The sequence below is a fragment of the Miscanthus floridulus genome, chromosome 5 (genome assembly GCF_019320115.1).
Source record: "Miscanthus floridulus cultivar M001 chromosome 5, ASM1932011v1, whole genome shotgun sequence".
NCBI classification, from domain to species: domain Eukaryota; kingdom Viridiplantae; phylum Streptophyta; class Magnoliopsida; order Poales; family Poaceae; genus Miscanthus; species Miscanthus floridulus.
Genome location: NC_089584.1, coordinates 9,940,663 through 9,951,996, shown reverse-complemented (window position 1 = coordinate 9,951,996; position 11,334 = coordinate 9,940,663). Strand labels below are relative to the sequence as shown.

Sequence of the window (11,334 nt, the reverse complement as noted above, 5' to 3'; positions counted from 1 at the left end):
GCCACCGCCACCGCCGCCGCCGCCGCCGCCGCCGAGAGATGAAAAGGAAGGGAGAAGAATACAGGCAAGAGAAAACTGCGAAGGAGGGAGAGAGAGACGGCGTTATCGTGGGACGGCATCAGGCGAGATGGGCATGCTCCACTCCCTTGCGGCCTTGCGGGTGGAGGGGCTCCGGGGCCACGTGTCGATGCGCTAGGCTCTCAACACACCCGTGAAACGCGGAGGAGGCTTCAATTCGCGGTAGGTTTTAAGATCTCTGACTAGTTCAGCTTCTGCTTGAGGGGAACTCGGTCGTGTCAGGTCAAGGCAACAGAGAGATCTGCAAGAAAGAACACTCTCCTACAGTAGCTGCTCGAGCTCCTGTCGGCCATCTCCCTGCTACCAGCGACAGCAAGAGCGTTCGCTTCGTCGACAGCAAAATGCGCTGCCGTTGCTGATGGATTCGACGACCTGCGCCGCCGTGCAGGAACCACCACCGCCGCAGGATACGCAGCGTGCTCGGCGCGTCCGGGCACGCTGTCGCTGCGGCTGCGCGCTCAACCTCATTCTGTTCCTGGCGGTCACCGCCAGCTTCGCGGGCGCGGCGTACCGCGCGCGCCACCGCCCGCGCGACCTCGTGTTCGTCGCCACCACCTACTACCTCCTCGCGCTGCTCCTGTGCTGCGTCGCCAAGATCGAGCTCCTACGGGACGACACGGCGGCCGGGGACGCCCAGCGCCGGAGGGCCAGGCTCGCCGCGTGGGCCGTCTCCGCGGTGCTGAGCGTCACGTTCGCTTCGCGCGTCGCCGACGCCATGCCGATGCTGCCGCTGAAGCTGGCCGTGTGGGGCGTCACCGCCGTGTTCCTCGGCCTGGGGCTCTACTTTCTTCTATGCTGCAACGACGCGGACCGCGGTGGTGCCGAGCCCCCGCGTGGCCAGATGGACTCCGGCAGCCAGCCAGTGAAGGCCTCGCGCGAGCTGTCCCCGGAGGAGATGGCCTGAGAATTTTAAGTTTGAACACAATTTCGAAATTTAAAGCCTTTTTGAGTATAATGACTGATGCAGGACAGAAAATTTTCTTTTTACATTACCGGCAATCACAATTCATACATGTTTATAGTACAAGAGTGACGAGTCTATAAAGTCTAAACTCTTAGAGTTGGCACTTAAGATGACAGTTTGAAGTTATCAAGTAGAGCTTTGCTCGCAAGGTCTCGTGAGAAGAAGGTCCCATAAAACTCGGACATGGTAAAGTTCCTGTACTTGGGCGGGTTCTCTGAAGAAACCAGCTCTGGCAATGGTCCATAGAACACCGAGTCCCCTCTCTTCCCAGGACTGAAAAAAATGCCGATGGAAAGCCTGGGTTCTTCACGTGTGTTCATGACCACCCGATGCTCGACACTCGTGTACTTGTCATTAGACATTATCTGATGACGATGAGAGGATAAGTTAGTAGTGGAAAAAAAAATGGATGAAACCGTGATATTCTACTATTCTAGAGCTGCTCACCATAGCTCTCTGTACATTTACCACACTGTAATGATATTTACCACACATAATCTAGGTGAACTATGTATATAATAAGCACCGAGTATGCATATGACTTCAACATCTACTCCTATCTTATCGTTTTTCTGCAGGCATGTATGCACATAATCAACAGGGAAGGAATTTGCGACCTACATCAATTTACTTGGGAGTAAGATTCGAGAAGATTGTCACATAATTTTACAAGTGCCGATTATTACATATTGAAACAAATTCACGACTAGAACCGACAACAGCCTGATGGGAAAAAGAACATCATCAGTTGAGTTCATCACAGTTGCCAGCAGAACTGGCTAAAAGCCAAACATGTCCTACGTTTTATATGCTTCGAAACAAACAGGCGTTTCTTTATCATAATTTTGTTTACAGAATAGCACCTTCCCTCAAAGCTTTGAAAGGGATGAAGTATTCAAGGAGGCTAAGGGAATACTCCCTCCATCAACAAAAGATGCAATTCTCGTTTTTTAGAAGTCAAACAATTTAAACTTTAACTAAAGTTATATAAAAAAGTATACATGATACAAAATAAGTACCGTTAGATTGATTACGAAATATTACAAATGTTAATACTATTCAAGTATTCATTACAAACTTGGTCAAAGTTAAACTAGTTTGATTAACACAATTTTCATAGTTGCATCTTTTCGTGGATGAAGGGAGCACCATAGAGTGCTCCTCCAGCCATACTTATGTGCTGTTTGACTTTATGCAATCAAACTTTTGAAACTATGATGGTAGACAGTATTATACTAGTAACTCTTAAATATTTAGTATAAAAACATACGAATTATATAGGTAGATTTGTCTTAAAAAACTCGATTGTAGTTTTTATTCATACATTTATTTGCCTAATAAATTCATAAATTTATTCTAATATAGGAATAGCAAGCAGTGGCCGAAGTTCTACAACAACACTAGAAAAAGTCAGCGGCATCAAAGTGGCACTGGTAGCATTATAAGACCTAAACAATTCCCAAATGATAACTGAATCGGCATATACAGTACTATATAACACTGGAATGAATGAAAAACATTAATTGTAGTAATTGGATTTCGACAAATGAATGTACTTTGGGCACGGTATAGCAGACGATCTGATCGAACTCGTACCTGCAAGAGGTCCCCGACGTTGATGACAAGCGCTCCGGGCACGGGCTTGACATCCACCCAGGAGATTTTGCCGTCCTCGTCCTGGTGCTTCACCTGCAGGCCCCCGACGCCGTCCTGCGCGAGCACGGTGAGCACGCCGGGATCCGTGTGCGGGACGAGGCCCATGGTGCGCTCCGGCTCAGGGCAGTGCGGGTAGTAGTGGCACACCATGAGCTTCCCGTCGGCGCAGGACGCGTCCTCCAGCGCCTCGGGCCGGAGCCCGAGCCCCTGGGAGAGGAGCCCCAGCAAGGCACGCGCGACGGCGGTGGCGAGGGCCTCCCACTCAAGCACCTCGGCGCGGCAGGCGGCCGGGATCCGGTCGGCGAGGTCGGGGCAGCGGTTGGGGCCCAGCAGGATCTGGATGGTGTCGCGCCAGCTGGCCGCGGGGGAGTTGTACAGGTCGACGTTGGAGGAGTAGTTGACCCCGCCTGTCGTGCGGCTGTAGTGCGGCGCGCGCTCGGCGGCGGGGAGCTCGTTGAAGGCGCGCACCGCTGCGAAGGCGCGCGCGGGGTAATCGTCGGCGGCGTCAGCCGCCGCGGGGAGGGCATGGTGGTAGTTGACGAGGTGGAAGAAGCCCCAGGTGCGGGCGGCCGACGCGGCGGCGGCGGCGGCGAGGTGGGGCGGGAGGGAGAGGTCCACGACGGGGATGGAGGCGCCGGGCGGGGCGAGCGGGATGGAGCCGTAGGGGTCCGGGTGGCGGAAGAGCTCCGGGACGGAGGAGACCCCCGACTCCACGAGGCCTCGCACGCCCGTGCGTTTGTCGTCGAAGGCCTTGAGGAGCTCGGCGCGGCCGGGCGCGGGTGCCGGTGCCGGGAGGGAGGAGGACGCCATCGAGTCCCTGTGCAGAGCAACTGGGCAAGATGGGGTCGTCTGTTTACTGTTGACGAGAGGAGAGAGGGATGGCCGTGGGCGCGGCGAGAGTTCGTTGCAGTTGCAGTTGCAGTCGCACCCACGGCTCCTCGCCGTCTCCGCAGCCCGAGCACGCAACCCTTGCCGGACGGGACACCGTCGGAACACGACGCGAGGAGAGTAGGCGAGCCATCGCGGTCTGAGCGCGAGGAGCCGTGCCGTGGAGGCGCACGCGGCAAAGCTCGACCCCGGTCCGGTCGCGTGGCTATCAAATCAGATAAGTATATTAGTATATTACTAGAAAACCTAGGCGCGGCTTTGCCGTGCCATCTTCGATAACTCATGATATTTTATTGATCTATGATTAAAAATATATTATTAAAGCTTAATAGAAAGCTCTAGGTGTTAGATATCTTATCGAGTTCTTTATAAAAAAAAAAGTGAGGGAGCAATAGAAGCAGTCTGTTCCTTTCGGCTGAATTGGCTTATAAGCCATGACTGAAAGTACTGTCGGCTGGTTTGATATGAGAGAAAAATATTGTTCAAACTGTAGATTATAAGCCAGATACGAGCGAATAAGCCGAAACGAACAGGCCGAAGATCGATGAAGACTTGAATTCATGAGCTTTAGTATAATTTATTGTATTTGTAATTGAGTATTGGTTGAAATTTAAGTAGATTTCTTCTCACGACTTACATTGACGAAGCATAAATAAATGGCACGGCTGAGGGAACGATTACCAGGAATGGAGTTAAACTTTGCTCCCTATGACAACACAAACTAAATAGATTTAGGCTCCGTTCGGTTTTTCTGGAATGGGGCGTTCCACGCCTGGAACGGTTTGTCTGGCTGAGAATAGTTCTCATGTGACCGAACCAACCCTTAGTGTTCAGCTGAATTGAGAGCCTAATGTTGGGGTGTATTTATGTATTTCAGAATATATTTCCAAGTGGAAAAGGGAGTATACGACACAATCATAATGTCACATTGACGTCATCAAGCTAGCAGCAGAGCAGAGCACGCGACGGCCGTGGCATAGACACCCTCGAGGCGTCGACCAGCTCTCGACCCGGCGTCGGGCAGCGTGATGCATGCACGTGCGTGTGGGAAGATGGCGCAGGAGCTGCACACGCGCCTGGCCGGGCCCGGGACCCGGAGCCCGGAGGGCACCGGAGCTGCCGGCGTGGAGGCACATGGTGACGGCGCTTTGCCGGATTTGGGATAGAGCCCAATCCGTGAGGGGAGTTGCGGACAGGTTGCGGCACGCCGGAGCGAGGGTCACGCGGAGCGGAGCACGGGCCACGTGGATGACCCGCAGCGCGGGTCCGTGGGGCTGCGGACCGGCCACAGCGTAGCGACGGCGTGTGGCAGAGCAGAAACACCCGGGCGTTGTCGAACTCAGGCGGGAGCAGGGACAACCGCGCAGCGACGCCCACGAGAGGAGGCTGTAGGAAGATGGACAACGGGGGGTGGTGGACGTTGCGAAAATAGGAAACCACGGCACCGGTTCGTGTCTCGGCCCTGACGGCATTGACCGAGTAGGGACGCTGCTCGGCAACCGTGCTAGTGCCAAGCTCAGCGTCTGGAGACCCGCGGTGGGGCGAGAGTGGCGGCCGGAAGCGGAGGGAGCGGCGGCGCCGCATGGGGAGGCGACGGCCGCATAAGGGAGGAGCGGCTGGCAGCGTAGCAGTTCGAGGCGAAGGGGGCGAGTTGAGTGGGTTCGGGAGCATTCGTGACACCCGGGTCGTGTAGGAGGCCCGCGAAGACCATGATTAGACGGTCAGCATCGCTTGTTTGCCCGATCGAACGGTTAATGGGCTAACAGGCGGCGTGGCATGATCCGATAGCCTGGTTTCGGGTGCAGATTTCGTATAGTAAGAGATTAGTAATTTTCAACCTTTTCTCCTTTCCTTTCTAGAAATTCTATGCTCGAAATACCCTATCTGTCCCAAAAAAAATTATACGATCTAAACTATTATAATCATGACTAAGTTACAAAAAATAGTATCAACTGTTATACGGTTCTAAATACACACAAAAAATATATTTATTTCACAATAAATCAAATAATACTTCCTTGATATGATAAACATTAGTATTTTTTATAAACAATTGATAAAACTAAATATGGTTTGACTTTGTACTATAGCTAAAAGTGCACTCTTTTAGGACGAAGAGAGTGTTAATATCTTAGGCAATAAGTGTTGCCAAACCATATAGAAAAAAATCTGACATATACAATAGATATAGATATAGATAAACAGAATAAGTGAGATAACAAACGAGCTCATTGAGTGAGACAAATAATTGGTCAGGCACATGGTTGTTAGTTTCATTTGATTTTTTTATGATTTAATAATGTTATTTTCTATTGGTAGGCAACGTGAAAACTTCGTTAAATCGACTCACCCTTTTTTATGTACTAGTGTGCATATATATATATATATATCTATATATATATATATATAACTACTATCCTGTAGCTGGCTACAGAATAACTTATTCTGTAGCCACTTTGAGTTATGATAATTACTATGTTAATTTACGAGATTATAGTAACTCACTAAGTGGTTTAATATAATGTTATGGTAAATATCCCCATGTGTTATAGTAACCCAACTATCGTAAATATGTATTGACATTATGGTAAATTAGTATATAAAATTATAGTAAATAGAGGTGGCTACAGAATAACTTATTTTGTAGCCGGCTACTGAATAGCCTCTCCCTATATATATATATATATATATATATATATATATATATATATATATATATATATATATATATATATATATATATATATGTGTGTGTGTGTGTGTGTGTAAACGATTCATTATATGCCATAAGTAAACCTTAAATTCCTCATATGCCACTGTTTGTGATTTGAGGGTCCCATCAGTTTCTATCTGGACAATGCATACTTGCAAAGTGAGGCTTGCCTAAGAAACCAAACATGCACAAACATGCACAAAGGTGACACCTTCATGCCCTCCCAGTTTTCTTCTACGTAGCCTAAAATTGCATCATTTGTTTAATCCTATGTCAAAAGTTACTTCTTTTGTTTCAAAATACAAGTCATTCTAGTTTGGTAATAAAAGCCATACACGTCCGCATATAGAAGGGAGAGATAACATATTCTCTGGTTGAAGAATAGTTTTATGTTGACAAATGTATTCTTATCTTTAGAGTTTTCTTGGCTGTAATGGTGAAAGGTCCTAATAGCTAGAGGGGGGTGAATAGGCTATTAAAAAATTATATAACAACACTTAACAAACCGGTTAGACAATTATGAGGCGAAGCAAGTGTTGCGCTAGCCTACTAAAAAGCAAGCCACCTACCATAATTCTAGTTTATATAGTTTCTATCCACACAATAGCTATGACACTACACTAAGTTAATGTGCTCTCAAAAGCTAACTAAAGAACCACACTAACCAAACTAACAAGCTCTCACAACTAGCTACACTAAAGAGCTTGACAACTAGATTACGGTAATATAAAGAGAGTGAGCAATTTGTTTATACCGCCATGTCGAAGAAGAAGCCAATTAATCACAAGAATAAATACCAATGAAGAACAATCACCTCGGAATCAAATGATGAACACAATGATTTTTTACCGAGGTTCACTTGCTTGCCGGCAAGCTACTCCTTGTTGTGGCGATTCACTCACTTGGAGGTTCATGCGCTAATTGGCATCACACGCCAAACCCTCGATAGGGTGCCGCACAACTAACACAAGATGAGGATCACACAAGCGACGAGCAATCCACTAGAGTACCTTTTGGCTCTCCGCCGGGGAAATGCCAAGAACCCCTCAAAATCACCACGATCGGAGCCGGAGACAATCACCAACCTCCGCTCGATGATCCTCGCTGCTCCAAGCCGTCTGGATGGCGGCAACCACCAAGAGTAACAAGCGAATCTCGCAGCGAAACACGAACACCAAGTGCCTCTAGATGCAATCACTCAAGCAATGCACTTAGATTCTCTCTCAATCTCACAAAGATGATGAATCAATGATGGAGATAAGTGGGAGGGCTTTTGCTAAGCTCACAAGGTTGCTATGTCAATATAAATGGCCAAGAGAGTGAGCTTGAGCTGGCCATGGAGCTTAAATAGAAGCCCCCATAAAATAGAGCCGTTGGGCTCCTCACTGCACTGAACACGGGCCGATCGGACGCTCCGGTCATATTGACCGGACGCTGGACCTCAGCGTCCGGTCACGTGAGGCGTGCCACGTGTCCCTCTCTTCAAATACTGTGCGCCCGATCTCAACGGTCAGAAGACGACTGGACGCAGCAGCTAACAGTGACCGGTCATTTCTAATACGCATCCAGAAACAATTTTTCCTGACCGGACGCGTCCGGTCATGCTTGGCCGGACACAGCCAGCGTTCGATCACATGGTGTCTTCCTCTGTGCTGCCACGTCAGCATGACTAGATGTAGCCTTCCAGCGTCCGGTCGCTGAGCGACCTAGCGTTCGGTCGCTGAGCGACCTAGCGTCCGGTCATGAGATCGAAACGCATGCCCTCTACCGCCACTGACCGGACACACCGGTCCAACCGAGACCAGCGTCTGGTCACTTACAGTGACCTCCGTCTTTTCTATCTAGGGCACCGGTGGCACCGTCGGACTGTCCACACTCCGCCGGTGAAGTTCCTAACCCTTGCTCAAATGTGCCAACCACCAAGTGTATCACCTTGTGCACATGTGCTAGCATATTTTCACAAACATTTTCAAGGGTGTTAGCACTCCACTAGATCATAAATACATATGCAATGAGTTAGAGCATCTAGTGGCACTTTGATAACCGCATCTCGATACGAGTTTCACCCCTCTTAATAGTATGACTATCAAACCTAAATGTGATCACACTCTATAAGTGTCTTGATCACCAAAACAAAATAGCTCCTATAAATTATACCTTTGTGTTGAGCTTTTTGTTTTTCTCTTTCTTCTTTCTAAGTCCAAGCACTTGATCATTACCATGGCATCATTTTCATCATGCTATGCTCTTCATTTGCTTCACGACTTGGAGTGTGCTACCTATCTCATGATCACTTGATAAACTAGGTTAGCACTTAGGGTTTCATCAATTCACCAAAACCAAACTAGAGCTTTCAATCTCTCCCTTTTTGGTAATTGATGACAACCCTTATACAAAGATATGACTTAAAATTTGATTGAATCCATGTTGCTTGCCCAAGCATATTTATCATATATAAAAGGATATGGACAAGTTTCATGAACCCCGAATGGTAGCAATTACTCCTCCTACATATGTGCTAAGAGTTTAGATTGTAGCTTGCACATATGCTTAGATAGGAAATATAGGATACAATGTCTACCAAATGATGCTAAGGTATAAAAGATGGACCTTTGAAGCGTGATACCAATCGGAGTGCACCATTATACCATCTTTAGCATCATGGTTAGCTTGATACCACTTGGAAACAACACTTGGAAATGAAAGTTATCTAGTGATTGCATTTCATCATTCAATCTTACAACTAGCATACATCACACAAGCATGGATATTTTAAATTTAGAACTTATGTCATGCAAGCAAACATATGAAATGCACATTCAAATGCACCATACAAGTTCATAAGCTTGCTCCCTCTACTTGTGTGCTCAAAATTTTAATTGATCCCTTTTCTTTATCATATCTCTCCCCCTATGTCAAACTCTTCCCCTATTACTTATATCTTTGTTTCTCTCCCCCTTTGTCATCAATGACCACAAAGACTTAAATTATAGATAGGTTGAGATTTATCAATGTCAATCAATGGGGTGAGGATCATATTCCCAAATTTGGTCCAATCTAGATCATTTGCCAAAGATATTTAACTCGGTTTGATCCAAGGACAAGCTTCTTCACACCTCCAAATAAGGGTTATCTTGTACCATGTTGAGTTAAACACTTAGAACTTATTTTCTAGATCAAACACTAGGTTTACAAGCCTATAAACATATCATATGCTACCACTAGATCAAGTCAAGCATAGAAGCAATAGTGATACCATATAAACATCAAAATCATTTGATTTTCATGAATGAGCCTAATAAAATGGAGAGATAACTAGATGCGCTAAACATATCCTTAGCAAGGATATATGTCATGACAATCATCTTTTATGTTGGATTGCTCGAATGAGAGGCATGTCATATGAGTGGGGGGTGTATCAATATATATTTGAGAAATCCAATATGTTCAACTCATTCCTTAGCTTGCAAAACCTTTTCTCATCCAATGGCTTGGTGAATATATCGGCAAGTTGATCTTCAGTGCCTACACTCTCAATGCAAATATCCCCTTTTTGTTAGTGATCTCTTATGAAATGGTGGCGGACATCAATGTGCTTTGTTCTTGCATATTGAACTGGATTGTTGGTCAACTTGATTGCACTCTCATTGTCACATAGCAATGGCATTTTCTTGAACTTGATTCCAAAATCACTCAAAGTGGCCTTCATCCAAAGTACTTGTGCACAACAACTACCTGTGGATATGTATTCGGCTTTGGCGGTTGATAATGCAACACTATTTTGCTTCTTTGATGACCATGAAATAAGTGATCTTCCCAACAATTGACATATGCCTGAGGTGCTCTTCCTTTCAACCTTGTATCCCGCATAATCTAAGTCGGAGTAACCAACTAGCTCAAACTTTGCTTCTTTGGGATACCACAAACCAACATTTGGTGTATGCTTCAAGTACCTCAATATCCTCTTTGTAGCCTTCAAATGACTTTCTCTTGGTAAGGCTTGAAATCTTGCACATATGCATACACTAAACATGACATCCGACCTTGATGCGGTCACATAAAGTAGGCTTCCAATCATAGACCGATACAATTTTTGATCCACCATGTTGCCACTTGCATCACAATCTAAGTTACTATTTGTTCCCATTGGTGTGCTAATGACTTTGCTATCACTCATGTCAAATTTCTTAATCATGTCCTTGATATACTTGCCTTGACTTATAAAAGTATCATTCTTCAATTGCTTAATTTGAAGACCAAGGAAGTAACTCAACTCTCCAATCATGGACATCTTAAACTCATTAGCCATCATTTTTCCAAACTCATCACAAAAATCTTGATTAGTTGATCCAAATATAATGTCATCAACATAGATTTGCAACATAAACAAGTCTTTTCCAATCTTCTTGATGAAAAGAGTGGTGTCAACCTTGCCCATTGTGAACCCTTTAGAGAGTAGAAAATCCCTCAATCTCTCATACCATGCTCTAGGTGCTTGTTTCAATCTATATAAAGTCTTCCTCAACTTGTATACATGGTTGGGCTTCTTATCATCTTCAAAACTAGGAGGTTGCTCAACATATACTTCTTTATTAATGTTACCATTGAGAAATGCACTCTTAACATCCATTTGATAGAGCTTGATGTTGTGGGCACAAGCATAGGCTAGCAAGATTCTAATTGCTTCTAATCTAGCAACCGGGGCATATATTTTTCCAAAGTCAAGACCTTCAACTTGTGTATAGCCTTGTGCTACCAATCTTGCTTTGTTCCTTACTACTATCTGAAAGCTCTAGTTTGGTTTTGGTGAATTGATGAAACCCTAAGTGCTAACCTAGTTCATCAAGTGATCATGAGATAGGTAGCACACTTCAAGTAGAGAAGTAAATGAAGATCATAACATGACAATGGTGATAGCATGGAGATGATCAAGGGCTTAAACTTGAAGAGAAGAAAGAGAAAAACAAAAAGCTCAAGGCAAAGGTATAACTTGTAGGAGCTATTTTGTTTTAGTGATCAAGACACTTAGAGAGTG

The 11,334-nt window shown here is 45.8% G+C and overlaps 2 protein-coding genes across 2 annotated transcripts; one reads left to right on the top strand and one right to left on the bottom strand.

Annotated features, from left to right (window-relative positions):
* Positions 1-436: 436 nt before the first annotated feature.
* LOC136449485 (uncharacterized) lies at positions 437-1,118 on the top strand. The gene has a single exon (XM_066449532.1). It carries the CDS (start codon positions 437-439, stop codon positions 980-982), a length of 546 nt encoding a protein of 181 aa, XP_066305629.1. The 3' UTR covers positions 983-1,118.
* LOC136449484 (1-aminocyclopropane-1-carboxylate oxidase homolog 4-like) lies at positions 1,038-3,742 on the bottom strand. Its single transcript, XM_066449531.1, has 2 exons — positions 2,639-3,742; positions 1,038-1,407 (listed from the first exon to the last, which is right to left on the bottom strand). The coding sequence occupies exons 1-2, from the start codon at positions 3,506-3,508 to the stop codon at positions 1,147-1,149; spliced, it is 1,131 nt and encodes a 376-aa protein (XP_066305628.1). The 5' UTR covers positions 3,509-3,742; the 3' UTR covers positions 1,038-1,146.
* Positions 3,743-11,334: the final 7,592 nt, after the last annotated feature.